This window comes from Canis lupus, chromosome 5 (assembly GCF_003254725.2).
Source record: "Canis lupus dingo isolate Sandy chromosome 5, ASM325472v2, whole genome shotgun sequence".
Lineage (NCBI taxonomy): Eukaryota > Metazoa > Chordata > Mammalia > Carnivora > Canidae > Canis > Canis lupus.
In genome coordinates this window covers 18,171,344-18,199,148 of record NC_064247.1, presented here as the reverse complement: position 1 = coordinate 18,199,148, position 27,805 = coordinate 18,171,344, and the positions used below count along the sequence as shown (strand labels likewise).

The window sequence follows — 27,805 nt, the reverse complement described above, 5'->3', positions numbered from 1 at the left end:
GCTGTTTAGTATTCGTGAGTTGGCTTTTCTTTTGGCAAAAAGCTGAAACAACTTGGCTCCAGGTGAGAGTTTACAAGCTGCTTGTGGAATGTTAAGTTGGCGACCACTGCTTGGGTCACAGCTTCAACCACCCTGGCTTGCATTAGCATCTTAGAAACCGCAAGGACAAAAACATTTCAAAGAAACTCCCAAGAGTGATGCCCCCAACTGCTCGATTCTCTTTACCTTGGGCCAGGTGACCTGGTTCACTCCATTCCTCACGGGCAACAGAAAAGGGGGCAAGTTCTAAAGGCAGTGGTTCCCCAGGGCCTGCCAAGAAAAGTGATGGCTAGTGGAACTTCAGTCTCCTTCCCCCCACCGCCAGGGGACTCCTCTTTTACTCCACTTGCTTTCCCTCCTCAAATTATTGGCCAGAACCATCCTTAATGCAGCGCGCCGGCAGTCATGCTGCCTGTGTGAAACAGGGCTCTCCAAACACATCTCAGTTTCTATGGCTACTTCGCCACCTGGCATGGGACACCGAACAGAAACTGCCCTGCAAAGGCCTTCATTGTGGATCTGTGCTAAGCCTAGAAGGCCCCATTGCCAAAGGCAGAGGGGTTCACGGGTAGTCAGGGAGTGGTCGGTATATCCCAGACAAGCTTCTGGCAAACAGGGCCTCTGGCAGAGGACGTCCCTGAGCAGGATGCTCATGGCAACCGTGGCCTGCCCACCTTGCAGCCCAGGCTGGTCTTTTTGCCAAAAGGGCACCAAGTTTCCTACCTGTGAGGAGCTGGAGTTTAACCCTGTTAACACATAACATACAGTTAAAACATTCGGCAGAGGGTGTGGCAACCGCCCCAGGGTGGGTTACCTTCACATCTCAGAACATCCCTGGCTCAGGCTGCCTGGCCTTGGGGAGAGGGGAAACTCCTCTTAAATAGATCTGTTCATTCTCCCCGTAGGTTACAGACTCCCTTAGGCCTCACCTTAAGAAATTAATATTTAAAACATGGGGGAGGTTCTAATGATACCAGTCTGCTTCTCTGTATTGGACAATTCATAGGTTTAATTGTCTGCCATTTCTGTACCTAATGAACAACCGGCAAAGAGTTCCGATTCTTGACTTTTTGCAACAATTCTGTCGCTTGGGTTTGGTTTGAGCCTTCTTCCTGGGCTGAGGTCTTGCTGGACAAGTCAGTTTAACGAAAAAGTCTCAGAATCCCGTGCTTATAATCAAAATGCTACCTGCAGCCTCCGAGGACCATAGAGATTAGTCTATCTTAGAGGACGCTTAATGACTGTGATGTCACTTGCTACTTCTTGCTAGGAAGAAAGAAAAAGCCTGATGGTGGACTTTCCAAATCTGAGGCAAAACCAGAATGTGACCTCAAAGACAAAAAATGAAACACGACAAACCAAGAGACCTGGCACCATCTGACAAACGTAACTGCTCATTCCCATCACCTACTGGTGCTCCCTTCATGGCAACAAAAATAAGTGTGCATTTTAAAGAGCACGACTTTATTACCTTGAAGGGGAACACACTGAATGGCATGCGCTGACAAAATGCCACATTATTTGCTAATCCTAATATGTTATTCTTCCTTAAGATTTGCTTTTCTCAGCACCAATTCAATTATAGATGCTACAAATCCTTCTGACATTTAATTCTCTCTTGTCAGAGAGTAGTAAATGTATACAGTACATGCGCAGCTTTCCCATTAAGATGTTAATATATATTGGAGCACGCTAGCCTCTATGTAACATAACCTTTCTTTTCTGTCTTCTTAGAAAGTGGAAGGGAAGGAATAAATGTAAGGCAAGAAAATCAGGAAGATCCAGGGAGCATCCCAGGCAGCTGGTACTACCCTTCAGCTGCATTTAATTCTAGCCTTGTAACCGCAGCTATCCTCACATTTCAAAGGAACTAAGTTAGGCCTTACTTAAAGGAAAACCGCACTCAGCATCCTCCTGCCGCCCAGAACCCAGTATGCATTCATTTAAATGAGAAGGACTGCACACAGGTTTTGGCTGTACACTGTCACTACTCCGTGATAGGGACTCGGGCTCTTGTAGGCTGTCACTGCCTAGATTATCCTCCAGAAATAAGCCCAAACAGGAGAGGCAGGAGACGTAGGATCTCATCTCCCGCAGGGCCCACAACGAGTGTGCTCTGGACCTGCTGTTGGATCTGGGGCGGAAGCGGGGCTTTGTTACTTTTTTCTGTGATTGCAGGCAGGTGCATCAGCCACTCTGAGTCACTGAGCACAAGCGTACATCTCACAGGGTTGTTTCTGAGAGGCCAGCGTGTTGCTGAATAGGAGAGTGCCTCTCGGGGCCGGAGCTCAGCATATCAGAGGTACTCGGTAAGTGTCTGTCAAATCGAAATCTGCAATATTAAAGCCCAAGGAGGGCTTTGTCCCAGTTCTTTAATATTACAGACTCAAGGCAAATACTTATCAGCTCTTTGGTGGTAAGGGCTGTATGTACACTCAGCACCATTCTCAGATGGCGAGCTGCCCCATAAACACTTGCAGAGTTGAAGTCATCAAGCCCTCTTCCATTTTTGCAGAATGGCACCCAGTGTGATTGATGGCCTAGCTGCCCTGTGTGGTCAAGGCTGACGGCCACTTGGGCCAGGTTGTGATTCCAGGTATACCATTTGAGTATGAGGATCTTAAGTACTTATTGTTAGCTAAATATGAGAACAAATATTTTTATGTTGATTTTTCTCCCATCTCAGGTAACTTCATTTAGTTATTTTACCCAACAGCAGAATTGCCTTAATAGGAAGGTATACTCCCAAATATTTAGTGTCCCCTGAGACCAGGAGGCACACTATGAGCCCACTCATCTCATAATAAAGACTTAAAAGTGTGAGTGCCTTTTCCATTTTAGGCAACAGGAAGGCATGGAGGATGGAACCTCTTTCCTTAAAAGAGCACACAGCTGATAAAGAGGATAAAATCGTAAAGTATTTCCAAACATACATTTCCCACTAGAATCTCTCTGGAGAAAGATGCTTCTGTGGACCTCAGGCATTTGGGGGTGTGAGGAGGATGGATTAATGAATATGGTGAAGTCACCCCAACGCAGTGTCCAACCTGTAGAACTGTAATTCACATTTTGTGTTGTAGCCTGGCAACTTTCTAGTTTGGAGGAAACGTTCCTATTTGATGGCCTCCTTCCTCCCCATGAAGGAAACAGCAGCATGTTGGATTATGGGAAGATCAGCACTCCAATGACCTTCAAACTCACATCGGGGGAAAGCCATGGACAAGCTGCCATGGACCCGATACCATTCTTTCAGTCTACTGCCTTGTATTAAACGGAATTTTAAAATAGGGAACTCTAGTTTAACCACGGCCTATAGGACCATCTCAGTGGGAAACTGACCCCATCGTTTCGGACAATGGGACAATGGCACCGAAATCATCTGAGGTTAAAGTTTCCTTTGAAGGAAAAAGTTTGATTTGATGCTAGAAGAGATCTTTCCAGGCCAGCCAGCATGTGGTTCTACTCCTGATGGGCTCCAGAGACCCTGACTTTTCCCTCCTCATTCCCTGGACGCACACACTGAATTGAAAGGAGTCCAAGAGGAAAAGGATTTCCAAGAAGACGCCAGAGCAGAGAGCCTGTGGGGTTCAAGGCGAAAGTAGAACTACTCTAAAACTAAAGTCCCATTTTCTGCAGAGGCCTGAAGACCCATTCGTTCAAATTCCGCCTCTGCCTCCTGAGTGGATCATTCAACCTTGGGAGCCCCAGCTTCCTCGCGTGTAAAACGAGGCTAACAACCCTTCCTTAATGAACCTGCTAGGATGCTCATGAAAATCCTCCCAGGGCTGGCTCACTCTCCCTGTCCCAGTGGCCTTCTGTGGTGAGCTTTTGTTCTCAACTGGCCTCCACCTCTTCCTGGCTGGTCACTCATGTTCACCTTTCCCACTTTTTTTCCCACGGCATTTGCCACTGTCTGCCATTATCTTGTGTCATGAGCCTGGCTGCCCCGCTAGAAAGTAGCTGTAAGAGCTAGGGCCTGCGGCATCAACTCCACAGTGGCTCCTGGTTGGTCTTGTTCAGCACTGCATGCCTGGCGGCCAGCCCTGGACCTAGCACACACAGGAGTTCAAATGGTTGTGCTCAGCAAAGAGCAAATGAGCTAATCTGTGGAAGAGTTCTGTAAGCTGGAAAGAACTGTACAAATACAAGCTAATACTACTAGACTTTAGATTTATGAGCTGTATCTTGAATTTGTCTACACAGCCCGGCTGTTTTTTCTTTATCATCATTATTGCTAGTCTGCCACAGAAGTGCAAGAGCCTGTTTGCCAAATCTGGACCACACTTTAGGCGGGGGCAAGGAGACTCCCCTCCCCCCTCATGTTCTATCTATTGTGTTTTCCCACATACACTTCAAGCAAGTTCAGCCGACTTGGAGGACTGATGCATACCATGACCAGCTGGTTATTTAGCCCCTCCCAGAACTGATAATCTGGATTCAAATGCCTTTATGTGCTTCTGTTATCTACATTTACACTATTCTGAGCCCATGTTTCCTTCAGAATTCATTTAGGGGACTCTAGTTGGCTCACCTAGAGTCTTCCATCATGGCTGGCAAGGATTATCAGAGCCATTTAGAGTTTGCGCTCCACCCATACTTTTCTATGGATTGTGAAGGAGACGTGGGATTTTTTTTCTAGATCACTTTCTCATTTGCAGGGCCAGAGTTGAAAACATGTTATGGGGAAGCATGACAGCTTTGGAATTTCTCGTCGGTGCCTCTGCTTCTAAAGTAGAAGACTGATAGACTGCTTTGATAGTGCCAGAGGGCCATTCTCTGGCACACTGTATATTTGCCAAGGCACTCTGCTAAATAGTCCCCAAAGGCCCTTGCTGAAAGGAGGGAGGCAGTGCGGTGCGGACATTTTTTAAAAGTTTTAAAATAAAATAGAAGGATAAATATGCTTAAAGCTATTTTATTCCACATGGGTGGCAATAACCACCAGCTGTCACCAGGAAGCAGCAGATGTAATTGATAAAACAATTCAAAACTCTTGTGGGTCCATCGTCAATAAAGTTAACACCCAAAAAGTGAATGAAAGGGTTCAAAGTAGAACCCGGTAAGCTCCCCAGGCCTGCCAATAATTAAATCACTGAACTACACACGAGCATAATTTTTTAATGCAGATTAAAGAGAAGGATCAGCTGGGCAACTTGCTTTGCTGGGTAGGGATGCAGCACCATATGTTGCTTATGAAATTGTCATTAGCCAAGGTAGCAGTGGTGAATGGGGGAGGTGGGCAGAAGACAGACCACCATTATTTCTAAGGAAATGCAGGATCTAGCATTTAACCATAATAAGGAAAGGATGAAATTCTACGGACCAGGGAATGGATGGTAATATTATTCATTACCACAGTTTAGCATTAAATGTGCAACACCTACTCTAATTTATTGATGGACTGTTTAAGACGGGTGTTAACCTGTTTGTCTTGTATTATAATTGAATTCAGTCTCTAGGCTACAGAAATTTGAGAAGTTCATCCTTTCTCAATCAATATGCTCCCCTTCAGTGACCCATTTCGAGACAGCTTCATAAAAAATAATGTATTTTGTTTTAATAAATTTAAACACTATGACAGCTGCTCAATTTTTATTGGTTGTTTTTTTTTTTCCTCTCAGATGTCTCTTTGCTGCCGAGGGAAGCCAAGCTCACAATCAATAGTAATTGATTAATCAGCATCCCCTTTGAACAAAGGTGCTAATCAGTTTTTGATTAGTTCATCAAACCAGATGCAAAGGCAGCCCAAGCCTGGCCTGATAGATCATCAGTGTTCTACATGACTTATGGCTTCTGAGCAACACGGGACTGCAGCGTTCCTGGAGGGGTTGGGGTAGGGGAACAACATAATTATTAATTTAACCGAATTATTAGGAACACAAACAGTTGTTGGTTTATTGCTCCTGACTCAGAGGTGATAGATGGAACTGCAGCAAGATCGCATCTGACTTGGTGCAGAGCTGAGAGACCCAGAGTATTTCCTTAATTGATGATGCTTGGGGAAGGGGTGGATGGCTGATTTAGTCCCATTTTCCTAAAGAGGAGAAAAATTATTTCTGCATATCTCACTGATCCTCATCTGACTACTTATGCCAAGAGGGATCAGGCCAATGAAGACTCGGTCCTCTAGTAGGATCCTTGAGAAATTCCACTTGCCAGGACCTCTGTGTCAGAGCTGTTTTTTTTAGGGTCAGGCCCTGAACTGAGAGCAGATTGCTTACAACCAGCATTACATTCTATGCAAGGAGAAGGACTTATCTCTTACTTTAAATGAAAATCGGCCTAATGTTTTTGCAATTTCTCTAAATACACCATCAGTAAGAGGCACAAATCAAACACTCCCTTGATGGGTTGGCTGTCTTTCTAATCTTCTAGTTATTTATCTGAATTCACTGGGATTTGGAATTTACTCATCCAACAAGTATCAATCGAGTGCCTTCTACACGACAGGCATACAGCAGTGACAAACCCAATATGGCCCTTTAGAGCTTCCACTTGGTGGAAAAATCCAACAGCTAAGCTCAAACTGGGACATGCTACATAGAAAAATAAAGGCATCCTCCCTGTTTCTTAAGTTTGACAAAAGCACATAGGAGGTGGTAAATCTGCACTTTAAAAGACTAGGTGGCTCTCATTTTCCTCCCTGGGTGAAACCCGTGGTCAAGGACCACCACCTCACATCAACTGTTCAAGGGAGCTGAAGTGAAATCTCCTCAAGAAGGGGCAATATGAAACTTCTCCTTCCAAAGGCTGGAGCAAGGATCTACAGTCCTATGCCATGGCGTCTCCACTACAATGATGAGGAAGGGAGTTTCCTTACTGATTTATTAAACATTAACTGGTTAAAATGTTTAAGAAGCTGTAGCTGGATGGCAATGAAGTCCCACAATATCATGGTAGCTCATATAATTGTTTAGCTTTGACCATTTTGAATCTCCTCCCCCTCCCTTCTTTTTAGGATATGCTTCTTATTCTGGATTAGTAACACCTAAATCCTGGAATCAAGCATGAAACCTACTTTTGCAAGAGCTCAGTGTGCTGTGAAAAAGGTCTGAGGTGGATAATTAGTTTACATCATGGTGTGTGACAAAACAATTGCCCCCCCTTCCTCCCTGTCGCTCCCCACCCCATGCTTCTAAGATAACTATGATGTGGCTTTTCCAGTCTATTCTACAAAAGTAGATGGTCAATAGGAATTTTGTTTCTTTTTAAAAATAAAGATCTTCTCTCATAATCCAACATCCTTAAACTGCTTTGTAATGCAAAAAGTTCCTCTTGAACCATTTTTACATCCAGAACATAAAAATTATTTCAAGCCACTGACACAGAGTGGCTTTCATACCATCCAAAGAGGACTTGGCCTCCCTTGTATTAAGAGCATCAGTCCCAATCTGAAATATACATGCCACTAGCATAGGGAAAAGAAGGGGATGAGGAGGAAGAAAGTGGTAATAAAAATTTGTTTTCCTTTAGTCTCAAAATCCACAATTGCTAATTAAGTATTCGAGAAACCAACTGGCCATTTTGTAGAAGTGGACAGAGCACCCACAGATTGGACACTGCAGTGCCTTACCTAATGACTAGCCCTTACCTGAGAGGTCCTCACTGTCCAGTTCTTCTGCGGAATTGGGCAACTGAGTAAGGCCTTACAAGTAAAAACAAATCGTTTTTCTTTTCATTCCTCAAGGGACATAAACAAAACACTTAAGAACTGAGGATGAATTTCTTAAAAAAAAAAAAAAAAACATGAGCCAAATCTCTTGCTATCTCTCTCTTTTTTGGAGAGCTTGAATGCATTAATCCATAAGTACATTTCTCCAATCATTTCATTTTGTTATTGGTACACAATCAAGGCAGAAAGATTCCTCAGTCTCCACTTTCAAAGCACATGAAACATGAAGGTGAATGTTTAAAATCACTCATTCATAACAGCATGCAAAAAGAAAAGAAAAATAAAGCCTGATTGTTAGCTGTCGATGCTCTGACATAGCTCTTAAATACAAATACATTGAGATGTAACATACTGATGTATGTAAGTTTTATTTCATATTTTATCTAAATTGAAATCCTTTGCCAATACTGACAAATACATTTCATTATCAATTTATGATGATCTTGGATCACTTATTTCAAAACGGTACAGCATCTGCTAACTACAGATTGCAGGTTATGTCTTCATCAGAAAATCTGATTCGCAAAATGACTTTTTAAAAAGGAGAATTTAAAAAAAATCAGTGGTATTCCTGAAAAATAAAACCCTCCAAGCTGAGAAAGCAGTTAGGTCAGGAGATAATCTGGTGGGAGCTAACAAGGCCTACCTATACCAAGCCACCACCAATGATGGCTGGCTGGGATGGCTCTCAGCCAGCTCTGATTTGAATTAGAGGAGGGTTAGAAGGATGTAGATAAATGATGGGAGGCTTGGCTAGGGGACCTCAAGCTCTGCCTGTAGGCTGCCCCTTTAACACATTATTAACCACCACAAAATGTGATATGACCAAGCAGGCCTCCACCTGTTCCTTGATGTTCTGCTCAAAGTACTGTCTGATGGCTCTGGGTCCTCCTCTACTTTGCACAATTTGCTAATGCTTCTCTAATGGGATCTGCAATTTTGAAAGAATATTTGTGGGTCTATAAAACTGCAAGGATTTGGGGAGAGGGGCGAGTCTTTATTTTTCATCCTTCCCTTCTCTTACAGCCAAGCATAGAGTAGACTCTCAGCAAGCACTTGCTGAGTGAATGATGTGGGAGTAATGCTCAGTGAACCACCAACCAGAGCATGAAACAAATGCTCTGGAAACAAGCACTGTCAAACTGATCACACTATTAAAAAAAAAAAAAAAAAAAACCCAAAGTAACAGAAACAATCTTGTAGAAATGGTCAGTAAAAGCTTGGATTTTGTAAACTGTTTTATAAAGAAGTCAAGTGAATATTGATAGCTAGGCTGGTGCTGTGAAAGGAAGCTATCGTATCAGCTCTTGAAGAAGAATTTCCATTACGAACCTTGGGTGCCAATATTCAAGGGCAGGTGTCAATTAGAAATGGGAGGGTTTGAGTCCATGGATGTTCCCAAACTATGGATTTAGGCAACAAAAGGGAAAGCAGTGAGTAATGCAATCAATTACAGAGGCAACTGGGTAGGGATGCTATCTGTTTGTTCTGAAATCTGATTGGCTGAAAGTGTTCCTATTTCTAATTGGCTTTATCCTTTGTATAAAGACTGATGAATACAATTATTTGAATAATTGTTATAAATGGGCAACATAAAGTACTTCTCTGTAGTTAATTATGAATTTGCAGTTCTCAGAAGGCTAATCCCTCACTTCTACGTGGCCCAATGAATATCAAAGCATTCTACATACGTGCTTGGCACCCACTGAACCATATTAAACAAGGATGTTTCAAAGTAGGCAGCTTTACTGCTGAATGCCTGCTTCCTTAGGGAGGGCATTAGAAAGCTAATTTTAAAAAATAAAGACAAATATGTTTATGAAATATCATTGATATGCAAAGTTTCCCATTAAAAAGCAACAGACAGTTGATATACACCTCATTAAAGATGAAACTGTCATTTTTAATGGCATAAATTTTAAAATATACCAAATCATCTGGAATCCACCGCTCAGATTACATCTGAAAGTGGGAAGCCATTTAGATTAGTGGCGTTAAATTTGTTTTTGCACTACTGTTGTATTTTATGAATCTGCAGTGCTCGGCCATAGTTGGATAATTTTTGAATAAATATAATTGGAAGAGTGTACTGAAGCACTGAGTGTACTTGTGAGGACAAGCAAAATTTACCTCCTAAAATTGCTTTGACTTAGGTAGTCCTCTTTTATGTTAAAAATTATACACCTCTTAATTTCTCAAAGAAACAAAGATGCATTTTATGAGGCAATGTTCTTTAAAAGGAAACTTCACAATTTAACAATACGGAGGGAAATCCCATTTTGGTTTTTCTCTTTAAACTTCCGTATCATTTGTCAAAGCCCTTTCTTGTCACTTCTAATCAAGATGTATCCAATAAATGTCGTTAAACTTTGTTAAACAAGTGAAAAGTTTAACTATTGGTCCATATGGGATTTGTGTTTTTTTTTTTTTAAGCAAATAATTCTGAGCATGGTAATTTCATGGATGCACAATAATGGTCTCTTCTGTGGAGACGTGTGTTTTGCTTGCTGGCGGTCTAGGATGTGCGGCACATACCCTGGGCCTCCTCAGTGCCTCTGCTGTTGTTACTCCTCTTTTCCAACAGACATCGCTGGCTTCTAAAAGTGCTGTGATGTGGCAATCTTAAACCAGGTTAAGGAAAACCTCAAACATTAGAAATAGCAAGAAATCCTAGAGGTAGTTAAATAAAGTCAAGGTCAAACAAAATTTCAATGTTTGTGGGTTCAGTTCATCAGGGTTTCATTTTCTTTTTCTTTTTCTTTTTTTTTTTCAGAAAATGTCATAAAAGAACAATCAAAGAAAACCTCAAGGAACCAAAAATGTAGCCCCCTGGCTCCAGTACCATTCCCAGTATGAAAAAGTAGGCGATGGTCTCTTTCTTACCTAAGCGGCATACATCTGATCACTTGGCAATATTATGGAAACTGTTACTTCCATCACCAGCCATAAGAGTTCAGACGCCCCCGGTAGTTTTAATCTAAAGCTCAGTCATCCTGTTCTTCCTGCTTTGTCAGCTTTTGTGGAGAGTTTGTCCCTTCTTCCCATTAGCAGAAATTTGGTTCACGCCGTTAAACAGTAGCACATTGTTTCCAAACGGCATATCAAGGCTGAAACACAATCTTCAGGTCCTGCAGCCATCAGTAAACCTCTTTAGCTTTGTTCTGGAGTAGAACATACGATGTCTGCAGAGCCCCTCGACTGAATGACAGCCTTTGAATGCCACTGTTGTGTACTCATACAGAGAGATGTGCAGAGAGGTACATACATAGATGGTGGACATAGAGGTTGTAATAATGCGCACTGCTGGCTCTTGGTCTTTTGGATGGGCTTCGGAAGTACCCCACAATTGAACAGAAAGTCAAGAATTTCATGTGCTTTTAGGATTCTATCAAGGGTTGTGCAACTTATAAAATAAATCCGGAAAGGGAGCCTCAGGGGGTGGTCACCTAAGGGCAGCGGACTAGGGTGTGAACGTGTATCTAGCACAGGCCAACGCTTTTTGCAACCAAAACTGAAGTGAAAAATTATTTCGGGGGGGGGGGGTGTTCCCAGTTTGAGTCTTACCATAATTACATACTGAATTAAAAACTATCAAAAAACTCATTTGGGATATGTAAATTCATGAGATAGATCATCAGCCTCTGATAGATCAAGAGGTGGAAAGCAAAAGGATAGGTTGACTAGGAAATCATAAAACGGGAGACGGAGGAAGAGAGGGAGAAAGAGAGGGGATAGGGAGAGAATCTCCAACCCAGAGGAAGCCAGCTGTCTGCAGTGCAGCAAAAGCACAAGCACTATTCCAGACCATGGGCATGCGGTCACCCAAAACCTCACACAGGGGAGGTGGGTGGGGGAAGGGAGAGGGTACACACAGGGCACAAGACACAGAGAAGCGCCCACATTTGAACAAACAAAAACCATCACACGCACCCACACATCAATAATCATAGTAGTGACTACACCACCCGTGCTTTGAGTCACTCATGCATCTCTGCCATCAATTTCAGACCACGTGGTACCAGGTGTGGCAGAGTGTTTTGCATCGCTCAACATGCACACATAGCACAGGATTCTTTCGGTCCAGGCCTTAAGGATGAGCTCCAAAAACACAAGTGCTCAAGATCCTCATTTAAAGGAAATCCCTTCGGTCACCCTAATCTAAAAATCCCATTCTTACCCTCGCTTTTACGTTTACCCTCAATTAGATGCTTAAAAACACATTGTGACTGATTGTTGTTTGGTTTCTTTTTTGGAGAAAATCCATTTGATTTTGAATCATGCCCATGCACTTCTAACCTTCCAATACATGCTTATTCCAACCAGATATTGGTAAGAACAAATGGTCAACATACATCAACAACTGGTATAACTTCATACGTACTCTAGCAACACAAGCTTGAATAAAGTATTTTAATGAGTCTTCAAAGGGAAAGCTTTTTATAATTTTTTTCCGTCTTTATAAAAGAAAAGAGAACTGTAGAAGGAACTCCAGTATGAAAACTTTTAAGACCAATAAGGTAGCCACGAGAGGCTGACCTACTATGTCTTGTCATTTGAGTTGCCAAGTTCTCAGACCACGCCATTTTTCTAGGCCCAGATCTCTATCATGAACGTCTCAAGGTTGTTCTCAAGGGAATCTGAGTCAAAGGTTGTTGCACTGAAGAAGCTGGTTTTAGCCATAATTCACTTGAAGACAATCAGTTCCAGATCTTCTTCTCTCTGGAAATTGGGACCTCTGCTTTCCAGTTTCCACCATATTCTATCCCCTTTTCTACCCTGATGACTGATCTGAAGACTGTTTTCCCTCCGTCAAGGAATGTTGACATGAAAGCTTTTGGCTGTAGGCTGAAGAGTATGCTGTTCAAGAAGGTGGTGAGGATGCTATGAGAATATGAGCCAAGTTAGGAGAACGTGTTTATAAATGTATTATATGGGAGGGGGGCAACTTGGGTCGCCACTTCTCTCCTCCTGCTGTTAAGGAATAGCGTGGGTGTGTGTGTGTATGTGTGTGTGTAGCATTCTTTTTTTCCCCCCTCCCCAACATTTCTCGGCTCTGGGCCATTTCTCATGTACTTCCAGTCATTGAATGACATCCTAGTGGTGTATCGCTGGCTTGAACACTGCTCTCGAACTAAGGCAGTGAGTGGTTGCTTCTCTTTTTCCTGACACAGGAAAACTATAAAGTCTTACTCCAAGTGTCTCTTTGTTATTCCACAAAAGAGAGATCACTGTCCCTTTCTCTTTTCAGACAGAAAGACCCGATCCTAGACCATGACGGGCCCCTAAGTCAACTTCTCATTTTTCAGGTCAGGGAACATATTTCCTACTTGGGATACTTCACCCGACTCCAAGATCTACATCAATTAGAGTCACATAAGTACATGGATTTTATCGAAGGGACCTAGCAAATAGAACTCTGGAGTCTTAGGAGATAGAGGATCAATATTTCTTCAAAGATCTCACAGAATTCAGGAATCTTATGGTTACATTTGACCCTGGAGTCAATTATAGGAAGCTCAGAACTTAAAGCATCTTAAAAAGAATAGAACAAAATCTCTTGAATGACATTAAAATAGCCTTAAAGCTCTGAGACTAATCGATAAAAGTCAGGAAGTGCTCAATTAATGATGAAACCTACAAATAACTAAGCTTAATGGAGTGCAGTGCCGAGCTGTAGCAAGCACTATGGGGCATTACCTGAGAAAGTGGAGGTTTTATAACTAATTGATTTCTCATGATTGCTGGTGTATCTGGCCCTTTCCCTTTTCCCTCTGTGGTGGTGACAGGAAAAGGCCAGGTGAGGTTTGAGGGATGTGGGGAGGGATATACGGCTCCATACCTAAGTTCATTTCGCTTTCTTGGAATTCCTCACTGGAAAGTCCAAGTAGGGGGGTGATGTGCCAAGCATCAGGGCCTGACCTTTAGGGACAGCTCGCACAGGACAGGCTTCACTGAGAGATTTCTGACTGACAGGTCCTCAAATGTAGGTCTGTTTTAAGGAAGTCAGTCTGTGCCAGGAAGAGAGGTTTTGCTAAAAGATGCATGACCAGTGAAGGGTTGGCTGCTCACCCCTGGTCACCTAAATGATGGATTCCAACCTTGCACAACATGCGAAGTAATGTCAATAGGCCCTTTACTGAAAAATTCCCTTGAACTCAATGATTAAAATTCAGCCCAATTTTTAACTAACGTTATCTTTCTCCAAGCACAGTATCACCAGGGTTAAGAGTTAGGGAATAAAGTCATATACAGATGAAACATGATTCTAATTTTCTGATTGGAGAGACACAGAAAAGTTATTAGGCTTATTCCAACCTAGTAAGCCAGAGATGAAATTGAGAAAAGGATGGCCGTTTTGTTTTTCTTTTTTAATCACCTTTTGGTTACAGCCATGACCACCTTTTTTTTTTTAGTATTTTGCCTATCAGGTACTCGCACACGAATGATTTTTTAAGTGCCACTTAATGCTGTTAAAATTTACATATGGTGTCATTCCTGGTTTGGAGAGGTTTCCCGCCCGATGCCAGCATAAGCCTGCACGCACACACAGAGATTAAGAGTTAACTGGCACGGGTTTGCAGAGGTAGATATGATTGGGAACATAATTAAGAGAAGAGCGATGACCTCTCTCCTCACCAGCTTGTGAATTTAAACAGGACTACGCATCTGCCCATCACTGTGCTTCACAGCCTCAACTATGAAGGGGCACGCATGATCCCTCTTCCAAATGCATCTGGGATTCTAGCCTATCAACAAAGAAAGCAACTGGGCCTTTGATCCAGAGGCTATGATTTTTAGGCAAACAGTCGTTTGTGAAGTCCCTCGTGTTTCGGTGTCCGGGGGGGTGGGGGCTGTGTCCACGAGGGCCAGGTGCAGCCGGACCCTCCTGTACGCCTGCCTGGGAAGCGTGGGCCTCGCCCCAGACCACAACCACCGACTACTGAACTCACAACAGAAATGACAAGACTCGACATCCTTCCAAGCCTTAAGAATTACAGTATATGTATGAGATCAGTCTACTTGAACACGATTTCCCTTGAAGACTGCATTTCTCTTTTTCCCAGGCTTGCCTTGCCTCTCAGCAGCGCTGAGAAAGTAGATAAACAGTAATGTGATACCAACCGTGAACTGCTGGCTCTGTCGTCGCGGCCGTGTCTACAGACGGGAACAGAGGATTGGAGGAAGGGAGGAGACAGGAGGAACGGCATGCAAAAAAAGGGAAAATGGAAAAAAATGGAACAGATAATATATGAGCAAGCTTTCAAAGAACATCGCGTGACAAGCAATAATAAATGAAAAGCAAAAAGCATTTGAAGTGAGTTGCACTGTTTTAAGACATGCCTTCAGCTCAAAGCTGCGAGCCAGTGAGGAAAACAGTCAATTCTTTGGTTCTGGGGGTCTTGCCAGGACACATCTACTTGCTAGTCAATAGTCAGGGGAACATGCAAAGTGAGGAGAAACACCAGTGCAAACTCGGTGGCTCTGAACGCATTGGGGCTCAGGCCCATGGCAGAAAAGCTCAGGCGGCAGGCTGCCTAAACAAGGGATTCATACATTCAAACATTGCCTTTGTCTGAAGCCAGCCCACGGCGGGCACTCGGGCCTCATGACTGCCAATCAGGCATCACTGAATCAATCGCACTTTTAGGATCCGTTTACGGCTTACGCTCAGATGCCTGCAGATGAACATATGAGCTCAAATTTTCCATCCCATGTTATTATTTCAGCAGAGTTCGGCTGGAAAGTTCCATTAACGGGGAGGCCATGGGAACGAACATATTAAAGGCTTCCAGACACACACCCCCTGCCCCCAGTCCCCCCTCCACCACCGTGAATCCCTTCTTCGCTTTGCGGCTCTAACTGTGTTGTTACAAACCTAAGAGCAGAAGACCAGCACGGACACACTCAAGTCCACACAACTTGCCAAACGCCACTTCCCATCCTGTGACCTTCCACAGCTTAGAGTATCCGGCCGTTCCTCTGCTCCCAGTGCAGCACCACGCTGGCTGCGGGGAGCTGCCAGGAGCCCTGCTTCCATGGCTGCAGCAGGAGATGGCGCATTCCCTTTCTCCCTGCCAGATGCACTTGCTGTGGAAGAAAATGTGGTCTTTCTCTCTCTTCTTCCATTCCGGATGCTGTTCAAGTTTTCTCTTCCTTCTGCTAGGCTTCAAACCAGGCCTGCTGTCCTGGCTCCTCTTCACAGGAAATTGCTCAAGGGGCTCAAGAAATTTTCCTTTGCTTTTTGGCTAGAGGGAAAGTGGGATAAATATCTAACAAAATGCACGACGACATTCTTTTTTTGAGTTGTATTTTTTTTTTTTTTTTTTTTTAAATACCACTCCGGTGGCCAACTTCATTCCAAAGTCAACCCATCTGGCCCCGCTTTAGTGTTCAGATCTATATGTTTCCAGTATGTCCCCTTCCACACTTCCCTTATGGCCAGGAAGGGATGGTGATGTGGCACAGGAGCTCGTCATCTGTAGCTGGGGTGGCATCTTTGGTTAAAACTGCAAGTAGTTACCTGTCCTCCCACAATCCCTCCCTTACCACAGCTGGTAATTATTTTCATAAGTTCTAGAGACTTCAAAAGACTCTTCTGGACTCGACACAGGCAATGTTTAAATGCAATGGAATGCAAAAAAAATAAAAAATAAAACAAAATTTTTTTTTTTTTTGGTCAAATGAGCCTGCTGCTTCTGATTTGTAAATTAGGACACATGAATTCACACTGGTGTTCCCCTTCAGTTGGCATGCTTTCCTCAGGACCCTATAACCATCAAAAAAAAAAAAATGCAGCCCTTCTAAGGAGCCAGAATTAACCAGCAGTCTGAGAAGCCACTGCAGCTTTAATGTCACTTATAGCTGAGTTTCTGAAGAATAGATGAAGGAAAGAAAAACATAAAATACACCGCATAAGAACACAATACTTACTTACAAGTCAAGTCTGTATGCATAAAATAGCAGTAAAAAACAATACCAAAAATTGTACAGTTGAAACATCTCTACACCAGATTGTCATGACACAGTTGACACATCTCCTTACTTGAAACATCCAAGTCAAGTGTTAGTTTGAGGTGCTTTCAATTTAAGGGGCAGGATCAAATGCACATTTGTACAGAAGCATTTATATGCATGTTAATACATTTTATGGATAGGCACTGGCTCCTTTCCAAAAGGAGAAAAAAAGCAGTAAACACTTTGGCTTGTTATTTTAATAGTAGCGCTTCTCATAAGCTTTAATTTTAGCAGGTAAATAATTAGCATAAAATGAAAGAAAGGAGGTGGAGTAAATCCTAAACGGTAGAGCCCTCAAAAATCTATCATAGCATGAACCGATGATTCCTTGATTTACTGTCTTCCTGTATCACAGCACTGTCTGTTTTATCAGGAAACCAAACTAAGTGACCCTAGGCGTCGTCAGCTTCCACGTGGGCCCTAGAAAATGAGCGAGCAAAGTCCACAGTGCAGCTTGCTTCCCCATTCTGGGGATGGGAAATCCATCAATTGTACCCAAAAGGGGAGGAGAAAGGGATGCTGAGGAGTGGAAGGGGGTGGGGTGGGGGACATCTTCTAGAACAGCTAAAAGCAAACACATGTTCAAGTCAAACCACACAGTCACTGCGGCTGGAAATGGCAAAGCCATGATCAGCAATGGAGCAGGAGAATGTAGCAGACACACAGAGTTCGAAGGAGGTTTGAGGGTGTGTCAGGGGAGGCGCTGATTCTATTTCCCTAAGAGCATCTGGTGTGTTATCTGAACAGAGGCTATTTCAAGTAAAGAATTAAAAAAAAAAAATTCTTTAGAAGTGACTTTGTGCTCCCTGCAGGAGAGCACTGTAACAGAATCTAATTCTCCCTCATAATTGCATTATGACTTCATGCAGAAACCACAGACACCCTGGCTCTGAAGTGAGTGCCGCTCTGTGAAGTAGGATTTATTAGGGGTGTCTTAATCAGAAGACTGGTGACATGTACCGGCCCACCCCTGTGAATCAACTTGTGGGGTCACTCTGTTGTTTGATAACATTTGAAGGGTATAGGCAAAATGCAAAGAGCAGATTTCCAAAGTAGGTTAGAAACGCTGTCATTAGCTTGAAAAACGAAGGTGCCTAATTGTCCTAACAAAAACCTTTTTCAACTTCATTTTCCTGCTGCCTTTAGAAAGTCACCTGGGCTAGGCCTCTGAGTAAAAGACTTCTCAAAGAGTTGAGTTGGGCTTATGGCGGTCGAAGGCTTATGGAATTAAAAAGGCCTTGCTGAGCTATTGTCTCTATTTTAGTTTTAATTACAACGAGGGCAAATTTATAGTACATTTATTTCATGTGGTCAACATCAACAACAAAAAAACCAATCCCACGTTCTTGCAAACCCAGTAAATGTGTACGGCCTTAATGGTCACTCTCTAGCTGTTTTATGAGTATAATCAAACAAGGTATCCAAGGGCAGGCCCTGCACTATTTGAAAGATGCCCATTTCACTAAATATTGACTTCTCAGTCTCCCAGCCATACAAACAGTTTATGGCATCATATCTTGAATAAATTAAACGTCACCTATATTTCACGTGGCAGTATAAGATATTTAGAAAATGCAAAGGCTCTGACAGTGTGGGAGATTAGAGACAGTAGCCATTTAACCAAGAAACCAAAAAACTGAACTAAAACTAAACTAAAATAAAAAAATTTGCTGCACGAGAGGCAGCTGGGCAATATTTAGTTGAAACAGTCATGTGTAAGCTCCACTGTGGCACATTCTAATCCTTTCATATGGATTCTCTCCAACTTAGAATTGTTCATTGAGTGTGACAGACTGGAGGTTTAAAACTAATCCATAAATTAGTCCGTGGTCTCAAACACAACGGGCGCCATAAATGAAAATGAAAATCCTAGAATAAAATTAAATTCACAACCTTAAATACTTTTTTCTTTTCCAATTGCTCTGTGGTGCTCCTGCTTTCCAATGCAGATTCACTGCAAGACTGCATTTTGGGGTGTGTGCGAGCAGGGTGTACATTAAGAAATGCACAGTGTAATAACCCAGAGAACCCAATCTGCTCAAAAGCAGAGCTTAATTGTAAAGAATTTAAATTCTCCCATTTTGATTGTCATAAGCTTAAATGAAAGCATACTAAGCAGTCCAGACATATTTTAATACACTTTCCCCGAGTTTATTTTCTTAACTAAAGTCAATAAGGAGCCAATGGGTTTTCTTAATTGAATTCCCCTTCAGTTTGTGTTACAGAGCTGCTTTAAATCTAGACACTAGGGCAGGCAAGGAATTCCCCTGACAATTTTATTTTCCAAGTTGTGTTCTGCCGGCCAATATATATTAAATATAGTTTTTTTTATTCTTTTCTTTATTTATTTCTGACTTATTTAAAATCTATTGAAAGCAAAAAATACGTGCTGGCAAATTAAACTTTGAAAATTATTTTCTACTGGGTTCCCGGTTCATTTTCTTTCCAACTATGTCTTGCTTTAATTAAACTCCCATTTCTCAGGGACTGGAGACAGCGGACAAGAATAGAACAGAGGCTAAGAGGCCCAAAATAAGAGTCATGATCAAGGTCTCTTCATTTCTTCAAGTCCCTCTTCCCCTCCCCTTCCCAGGAAGAGATGGGGCACCACAGAACAGCAGGATGGAGAGTGGCTTGGTTTTTTGTTAAGCAATTTCAAGTTTTTGTTAGTTAAAAGCTTCTTCAGAATTGTTCACTAGGGCTGCTGGGCCCCTGAGATCTTTTCATTTGCAAACCAGATGTTCTGAAAATAACAGGAACCTGTACCCTTGTCTTTTCCTTTCCTCTCACAGGGGATAGGACTTTTCTCCCCTGGGGTGGGTGAAGGCTGTGTGGAAGGAGGGGCAGAGGGGGAGGCAATGCTCTCACCTGGGAAGGCACAGGTGAGGGCATTGCAGTGAGGGTGAAGGTGGGGAGGGACGGGGCTCTAGAAGTAGAAGCTTCTAGTCATCTCTGGGTAGATGCTGGAGGGCCAGGTCCTTCCAAGTCTGACCTTTCCCACCATCAAGATGGTCACTTTCTGAGCTCAGGAAACCCATATAGATGACACTAGTTTTCTGCACTGTGGACAAATCCTTACTATGGAAACAGGTAAAATCTTTATCTCTTGGATGATTTTTAAACAAAGAGCATAAAAGTATGGAAATTATGATAGAAGCAGTAGAAACAGAAAAATATCAGTTCCCAATTCTCATTTCCCTTTTTTTTTTTTTTTTTTTTAAAGGCAGAATCAGAAGCATGTGGGTGGCTGAGTGTTTGGCTCAGGTTGTGATCCCGGGGTCTTGGGATTGAGTCCGACATTGGGGCCCCCACTGGAACCTGCTTCTCCCTCTGCCTGTGTCTCTGCCTCCCTCTGTGTCTCTCATGAATAAATAAATAAAACCTTAAAAAATATATTATTACTAATAATATTCTTATCAGGTATATTGGGCTATCAGTAAGTAACTACTGAATAAATGTGTGACACATAGTCTAAATGGAGTAGAAGCCAACTCTAGAAACAAAAGCTAGAATGAGAGATGCGTATTTCCTAGCAGCAGTGGCTTCATATATGCTCAGAACATATATAGAACATACACACATACTGAAGACAGATGCTTGAAATCAAGTTGGGCCTTCAGACTTAATTTCTGAAACACCATCCTTATCTCCCTTCTATCCATTCCTTGATGGCAGACCAAACTACTTCTCCTGTGATGCTCTCCCCGGTCCTGTCCATGCCACCTGGTCAGCCCTCACAGCAGAGTGGTGCCTGCTATTGAGATCCAGTGTGGAGAACCTGTTCCCCAGACCCTGTTTTAAGGGTATCAAGGAATTTTGTCTCCACGGGCATAATATGCTGTACTTATTATGGGTGCTTGGTATTTGGTGAATGAACCCCTAAAAGCCAATAAGCATATGGCCCTTACACCAAGCAAATCCCAATAGCACCATGCAGGTATCATTAAGCTAAGACCTGGCGATTATCTGCTTTATGTGAAGCTAGGCTCCCTACTGTCACTTTGAAGGTCCTGTAACAGTTTGCCATAAGCACAGGTGTACTTCTTTCCTTTCTATTTAAGGAACTGAAAACATGTGCCTCGGTGTTGGGCTTCCCTCACTTGGCATACTCTCTGAATATCTCTGAAGGATAAGGCTTGCATTCACAGTTATGGGATTGGATACATTTTATACACACAACAGCTTGTGATACCGCATTATGAAAACCAAAATAACGATGTGGGCCTAGGGGCAGGACTCACTTTCTCCAAGGTACACTGGGTTTGGAGTGCTTAGGTATCAAAAGAAGAACACCACTGTTTTCTTTTCCAAGAAATACATAATACTTAATTGGATACATACTTTAAAAAAGAGAAAAACTCATTTAGAAATGACCTATTTCGTTCCTGTGAAAGGATTTTTAAATATGTTTCAGATTTTGGCCCTATAGCTATTCATTTCTTATTCCAAAGTGATTTTAATGCCTTAATTTATGACAGTCACATGTATAGTGTGACCAACAGTCCCTGAATTTCCTATGGAAGCTGCTAAGGGTGTTTATAACCTAGTGCTATGAGCTTCTAAGGCAGACTCTCATTAAGCATCTAAGACAGGACAAGACTGAACAGAAACAATATAATACCCACATTATCTAGGGAGGGAAACACAAACTATTTTCCTAAGGTGACTATACAAAAAAGCTGGACCCAACTATCAGGCAGGGTTTAAAGCTACCAGCCCAGAAACAGGTCATTTTATATACACCTCATACATAGAGTCAACTAACTTCAAAGAAAATTCAAAACAAAAACCAAAACAAAAGAGCCCCCCCCCCCCCATAGGGCAGTAGGCTTTTCTTTGATTCTAATTTCAGAAAGGAATCTATATGAAGGACTCTGAACTCAGATGATGGTTTGGCTGGCTCTATATTTTAACAGAGGGTTCAAGGGGCAATTTAATTATGTGGTTTGCTCTTCAGTATCCGTGAGTGAAACCACACGGACAACTTGAGATGAAAAAAAAAGGAAAAAGGAAAAAAAGGAGTGGGGAATTGTCAATTGCAATAGTTGTATCAGAAATATCTGATCAGAATATCAGTGTGCATGAGATAGAAGAGACACCTAAGAAACTCATGGCAAATCACAATGAGGCTCTGGATGGCTCCTGTTTCAATTCTGTCCCTCAAAGGGATTTTAGGAAGTGATTCTAATGACATTAACGGCCTAAGACTTGTAGAGCCGCAGTGAGGTTGACAGGGCAAGTGACATTCCTTTTAGTCCTCCAGAGCCTTCAAAAATTCCTCCCCTAGAAGCTACCGCTAGACGTGTGCCTTCACCCGAAGCTCAGGGACCTGCTCCATGCACATGGGACAGGAGTCAGAGCCGCCCAGCTCCTCCCACCCATCGGGTCTAGGACTCGGGATGGCAGCATCACATTGGGCTGGGCTCACAATTTTTCCCTTCCCGGGGTCTCCGGGACGAGGCTTTAACATGCTTTTGAAGGAATCGGGTGACTGGGGACTCCAGGATGGTCTGCCTCCCTAACAAGGGGGAAAATTCGATTATCCTGGTTATGGAAGATAAAAGATAACGATGAAGCACTTCCTTTCAGAGAAATCAGAAATCAACTATGACCTTCCGAGTTTAAAAATATTTTTCTATTGCATTTGTACATTTTCTTGTAATGAAACTGTGACCTGGGGAATGGGTTTCAGTTATTGCATCTGAGTGGGAGAAAAGAAATGGAGGACTGTGGGCTGCTTCTTTTTCTTTTTTTCTTTCTTTCTTTCTTTCTTTTTTTTTTAAAGCTCAGGCTTTATGTTACTGTCACTGGATTTAGCTGTTGCAGCTTTTAAGGCTAATGGTGGCTGTAATGTAGCAAACGGTACAAGAGAGAAGAAGAGTGGAAATTAATTTAGCTATCCATTTGTCAAGATTCAGTCTGGAAGATTTTTTAGGAACCAATCTAAATCTCGGGGATAGCCTGGACCTTTAAAATGGGACACACGATCATTCAGCTCCATAACCTTTAATCTGTTTGAAGTAAGGAGCAAATGTTAAATTCCACAAGTGTACTTTCTGGGCAAGATAAATATATGTAAGACTGCTTGTTAAGACACGGCAAGCTGAGAAGATCATGTCCGTTAAGGCAATGGATCCTACAATGTTGTTTTAGAGGCAAAATTACTTTAACTATTCTTGGGTGTGCCACTGAGAAATCTGGGTGTTTACGGCCACGGATGCCTTCTGCGTGTGGACAGGGTTCAAGTGCTGGCGCTGAAAGGCATTGTGCACCTGTGAGCTCATTGTTGTGTCTCAGGGCGTCTCGGGCCGGGAGCAGAGAGGGGCCAAGACAAGCCCCTGATTTTAATCACCTTCGTATGGACAGAAATACAGCACTGTTTGTTTCAAGAATTTCTTCTTGAATGGAGTCTGTCTGCTGGGAACTCTGAGGACAGTGAATTATAGCTGCTGGAGGACACAAGAGTAGCTTTAGTCAGGGGTAAAGGCTTAAGGCTGTGAGTGGAGGCACCTCTTCTGTGTTGCTGAGAGTTGGGGTGGGAAGGGGGAGTTCAGGGAGTGCTAGGAAAGGTCTTCAAAAACAAAATGCAAAAACCAAAAGTCAGCCTCAGCTAGAAAGAAGCCAGCCACAAATGAAAAGTGTTGTTCCATGTTATGGAGAAATGGAGTGTTTCTACAGAGCAAGGAAGGCCTCCACTGCCTTAAAATAAAGACCTAACTAGCCACAGCCACCTAGACGGAACCTTCTAGGAGAGGGAGTAAAGGGCTGGCTCATTCCTGGGCCCCTTCGGCAATGACAGACCGACTACCTGTATAGGGCAGCAAGGGGGTTGGAGGTGTGAGTTCCCAGGGACATCCAAAGGGCCGTTCTTAGGAAATTTCACAAAAACTTGCTATGGAGAGCTCAAGCCTAATTCAGTTTACAGCCTGGATAAGCAGCAAGAGAAATCACGAGAAGTCAAAACCTGGCTCCCAGTACAGAAAGTTGCTAGCCCGACCACCTGGAATCAGGAAGGAGCATGTTTGCTGTGCTTGGGAATGAGGTGGAAAGGGGGGGGAGGTGCAGGGAGGAGGGGTCTGGGTACTCTGCTCAAAGCTGAGTTTACTTAAGCAGCAGAAGGAACTGCAGAAATACACACAGACAAGAATTTAGGAAGCAGCCCGGATGGAGCGGAGTTCAGAGTGAGACATAACCAATTGATGGATTTTCAGAAGATTTTAAGTGCAGGCACTGATGTTTTCATAAACAACAGCCAGAAAAACCCTCACTGGTGGCTTTCTCTAAGGCTCTCTTTGTCCCACTGTGAAGGGTTAGAAAGGTGAAGAACAGGGAGATTAGCTGATCTACTGTCCTATCTCATCAACCTCCTCTTCCACGGAACACTCTGGATTTTCATCATGCCTGTCTCACCGACTTCTGTGAAAACTGGAAACGTCTCCAGACAGTCAGTGTAAAGGACAGGTGCCCTATCTGGGGTGCTAACGAGGACCTCCACCGAAGAATGATGAATTATATATTCAGTGCTTTAAAAGAAGTCCTGTATCCTGGGGTGTGGAGCTCAGAGAGACCTTGCAGTCTCCTGGGATAACAGAATGAAGCAGGAAAGTTAACTTTTAAAGAATTTTTTTTTTTTCCTCAGAGAATAATTACTTTTACTCGTTCTGGGGTCAGTACTCCTACACATGGTTGGGGAAGCGCTTACCTAAGGATGTCTAGTAGACATGGTGCAACCATAACCTTTCCTGCCACCGTAGGCAGAGGAAGCGCCAAGGCTCCCAGACAAGCAACACCAAGTGGTATGAGAGCTGCTGGGTGCCAGCAAGGGGATGGATGGCACACTTCCTCCCTCAGTGATAGAAATCAGAGACAATGAACCTCATTTTGAATTTTGAGTTTCGGCCAGTCCAAAAAAGATAAAGCCACAGAGTCACAATGGCTGTGGCTGCCTCTTCCACACCTCCAATATTTAACTGAGGGCTGTGGGGGGTACGTGAGTGCTCAGCTCAGAGAAGACAAGTGACTCTCTCTGACCTCCTGACCCAGGCAACACAAACAGGTGGTCACTTTGTCAGCAGGTACTCTGGGGCAGGAAGGATGGAGATGTACTTCGAAACATGGCCCGCATGGGCCTGTTAGAGGGTGTGTATTTTCCTTCATATGAATTAAGATGGAATTAAGACAAGGAGAAGATCCAAAGCCAGAATACTTACCATTTCATCAACCGTGGCTAAGCCTAAGCTATCGGCATGTAATAGCCAGGCTGCCGCTTTCTCTAGCATTCTGCTTTGAATAGTGATGCTTAAAAAAGAATTCTCTTAAGTGTAAGCTGCAAAATATCTGATCTACTGTTAAGTGCCTGGATGTTAAAGATTTTCTGGGGTCCTTAAGATTCATCTTAAGAACACAGCAGCTAATGTCTTTGAAGTTCCAAAATAAAGGAACAATTAAATTCCAAGGATTTCAAGAGAACTTTTCGGCTTCTTTGCATACATACCAGAAAGACAATATACATTCAGGACATTTTCAGTGGTAATGAAGGTACCGTACCTGTGATGATGGTAAGGATGATGGTGGTGGTGGTGGTGGTGGTGGTGGTTGTTGTGGGAGGAGGGATAGTTGTGGGGGGATCTGGATAAAAAAAAAAAGGAAAATCAAACCCACAATGCTGAACACAACAATGATCAGTAATGACAAAACAAAGGCATGAGGACATTGAGATGTTTGTTTGATGACATCCCCCTCTGAAACCAAAAGCTTCCCCGCCTTCCCACCGAAGATCTGTGTCTTGTAATCGTAACCCAAAAACCTTAGTTGGAAAAGCTAAGAAAGAAGAAAAGAGATTTGTATTAATGAAGCGAACTAGGGATGAGGAGATGTGAAGGAGAGAAGGGAGGAAAAAATCAAAATAGGATACCCCTAGCCTAATCTGATTTCAAAGGTGAGGGTAAACCAGCTCCAGGCCCAAGAGTCACTTCATTTTATACTATTGCAGATGGGAGAAAGGAAGGAGATGACGCTGCTCTATCAAAAGAGCTCCTATCGGCCAAGGATGAGTGTGCTCCTGCTCCCTGCTCTCCATGAGGGGTAACTTCATTATTCCCCATCAATACATCCCAGCGGGAAGTAAAACTACTTCTATGCTTGTAATAAATACAAAGAAGAGAGAATGTCACCACTAAATATCAAGTTCCAGGCATGTGAGATTTTACTGAGATTTTATTTTTTTTAAAAGTCAATAAATTTTACAACCTATAAATATTAATACATTAGCTGCCTTTGCTCACGCTAAAAGCTTGACCTAAGTGGATGGCGATGATAAGACCAAAAGCCCGCCTTCCATCTTGTAAACAGGATGAAATATAAACGAGGTTTGACCCTCAAAGCCAGGAATCCCAGAGGGAATCCTGCGTTAGATGTTTGATATACTGTATATTCTTCTATCATCTCAAAAATTATTTGGGGGACAAGGGAAGGGCAAATATGAAAGAGAAAAAATAAAATCCTGAGCCCAAATGATCAAACTGAATGTGTTAAATTGTCAGCAAGACTTTGAACTAAGCAATCATTCTGCTATAATAGAGCATAAGACGATTTGAAGGCTTTTGATTTTAAATTTTATCTAAAGCACGTCAACTTTCTCTTCCTGACACATCTGGTGTCCTTTTATCTCCAAGTGAGCTCTCAGATTGTCTAATTAATACATCAAAACTTTAATTATATACTGCACCTTTATTGGCTTTGGTACAACTTCCTGAAAGTTTATAAAAACACTATTTTGGCGCCTGGTTGTAAGGTCTGCTCAAAATGATGCCTACTATCGATCAATCCAAGGTTTTAATTTTGCTCACAAACTTCTCTCACACATACAGAATGTATGGATTTGATGGGGAAGAAGCAGCAGCAAATTGTTCTGTTTTACAGGAGACTGTGCTCGTTCAAAGTTGTGGACATGAGTGCTTTAAAGCAGCCTCACAGAGAAATCCAAAAAGGAATTAATAATAATAATAAAAAAAAACCCCACACGCACACACAAAAACACATTCTCCTCCAAGAAGCAGAGATGGTTTAAATTAGTAATTTCAAACTACCTTTTTAGATGAACAGGCAGTTATGTTCAGTCTTGCTTCTTGGACACTTTCTCATGGAGGCCCCAGGTAAGGAAGCATTCTGTGACCTGGCAGGTCACATGGATGCACCCATGCCCTGCTGCAGGCACTGGGACAGATACAGATGAGCAAGGTGCACTGGCCTCCGAGTTGAGCTCCGAAGACATCCTGTGCCCTCTACTACCTAGCTCAACGGTACCTGGAGAGGTGCCTGCTGCCCAGCATGTGGGCAGCTAATGTGGTTTTCCTGTTCTGGTTCAATTACAATATTTATCACTGGGAAGGAACATCTGTGCCTGAGAGACTTCCCCTGAATATACTCTAATGCTATTTCTGTACCACTCTCTCTCAAAGTATTGGCACAAAATGTGGGGTAGCCACAATACAATCAAAGGGGAGCTGAAGGTCCGTTTTTGAAATATGATTTGAAAATACGATTATGAACAAGGGGTAGACCAGACTAACAAGGGCAGGGACTTCAGAAAAAAGGTCACCAGTGCCTTTCATTATGTGAAAATCACACACTTTCAATTATTTTCATCACTACCGGGGTAACTGTTGTCCTTCACATCTGGCTCAAGTGACCTGAATGAATTAGATTCCGTTAACAGATATAACCTCATCGCTCAGATCGTTTCTAGGAGTAAGAGCAACGTGAGGCCACCATTTAAGAAAATACAGAGTTGGAGCTAATGAGCTGTGTTTGACACATGGAGGCTAAAAGAACAAAACCAATCGGGGTTCAGGCACTAACCAGCTAGATTCTCCAAGTACAGGAGTTATTTCCAGAGAATTAAACATTTTAAAAGCACGTGAATGCTTAGTTCATAAAGTACTCTGAATGTTACTGCAGTAGTACAATAAATCACCTTTGAAAAGAAAACCTACTTGCCATCTTCTCAAGTTGCGAGGATATTTTACTAACAGACTAGCAGTACCTCAGGCTGGTGTTCTAGCCTGCCATTCCAAGCAC

At 42.7% G+C, this 27,805-nt stretch overlaps 1 protein-coding gene across 18 annotated transcripts in view; it reads right to left on the bottom strand.

The window, feature by feature from the left end:
• The window catches only part of CADM1 (cell adhesion molecule 1), a 325,518-nt gene that overhangs the window by 9,024 nt on the left and 288,689 nt on the right, over nucleotides 1-27,805 (bottom strand). For 6 of the 18 annotated variants that reach the window (XM_025465438.3, XM_025465431.3, XM_025465436.3 and 3 more), the window contains 3 exons: nucleotides 25,274-25,354; nucleotides 14,834-14,866; nucleotides 7,631-7,684 (listed from right to left, as the gene is read on the bottom strand). The exons of 2 other annotated variants lie outside the window; for them this stretch is intronic. In XM_025465438.3, coding sequence (XP_025321223.1) covers nucleotides 7,631-7,684; nucleotides 14,834-14,866; nucleotides 25,274-25,354 — 168 coding nt within the window. Of the gene's footprint in view, nucleotides 1-7,630; nucleotides 7,685-11,243; nucleotides 12,569-14,833; nucleotides 14,867-25,273; nucleotides 25,355-27,805 lie in introns of those variants that run through there. 10 more of the 18 variants (XM_025465445.3, XM_025465434.3, XM_025465440.3 and 7 more) reach the window with 6 other exon arrangements.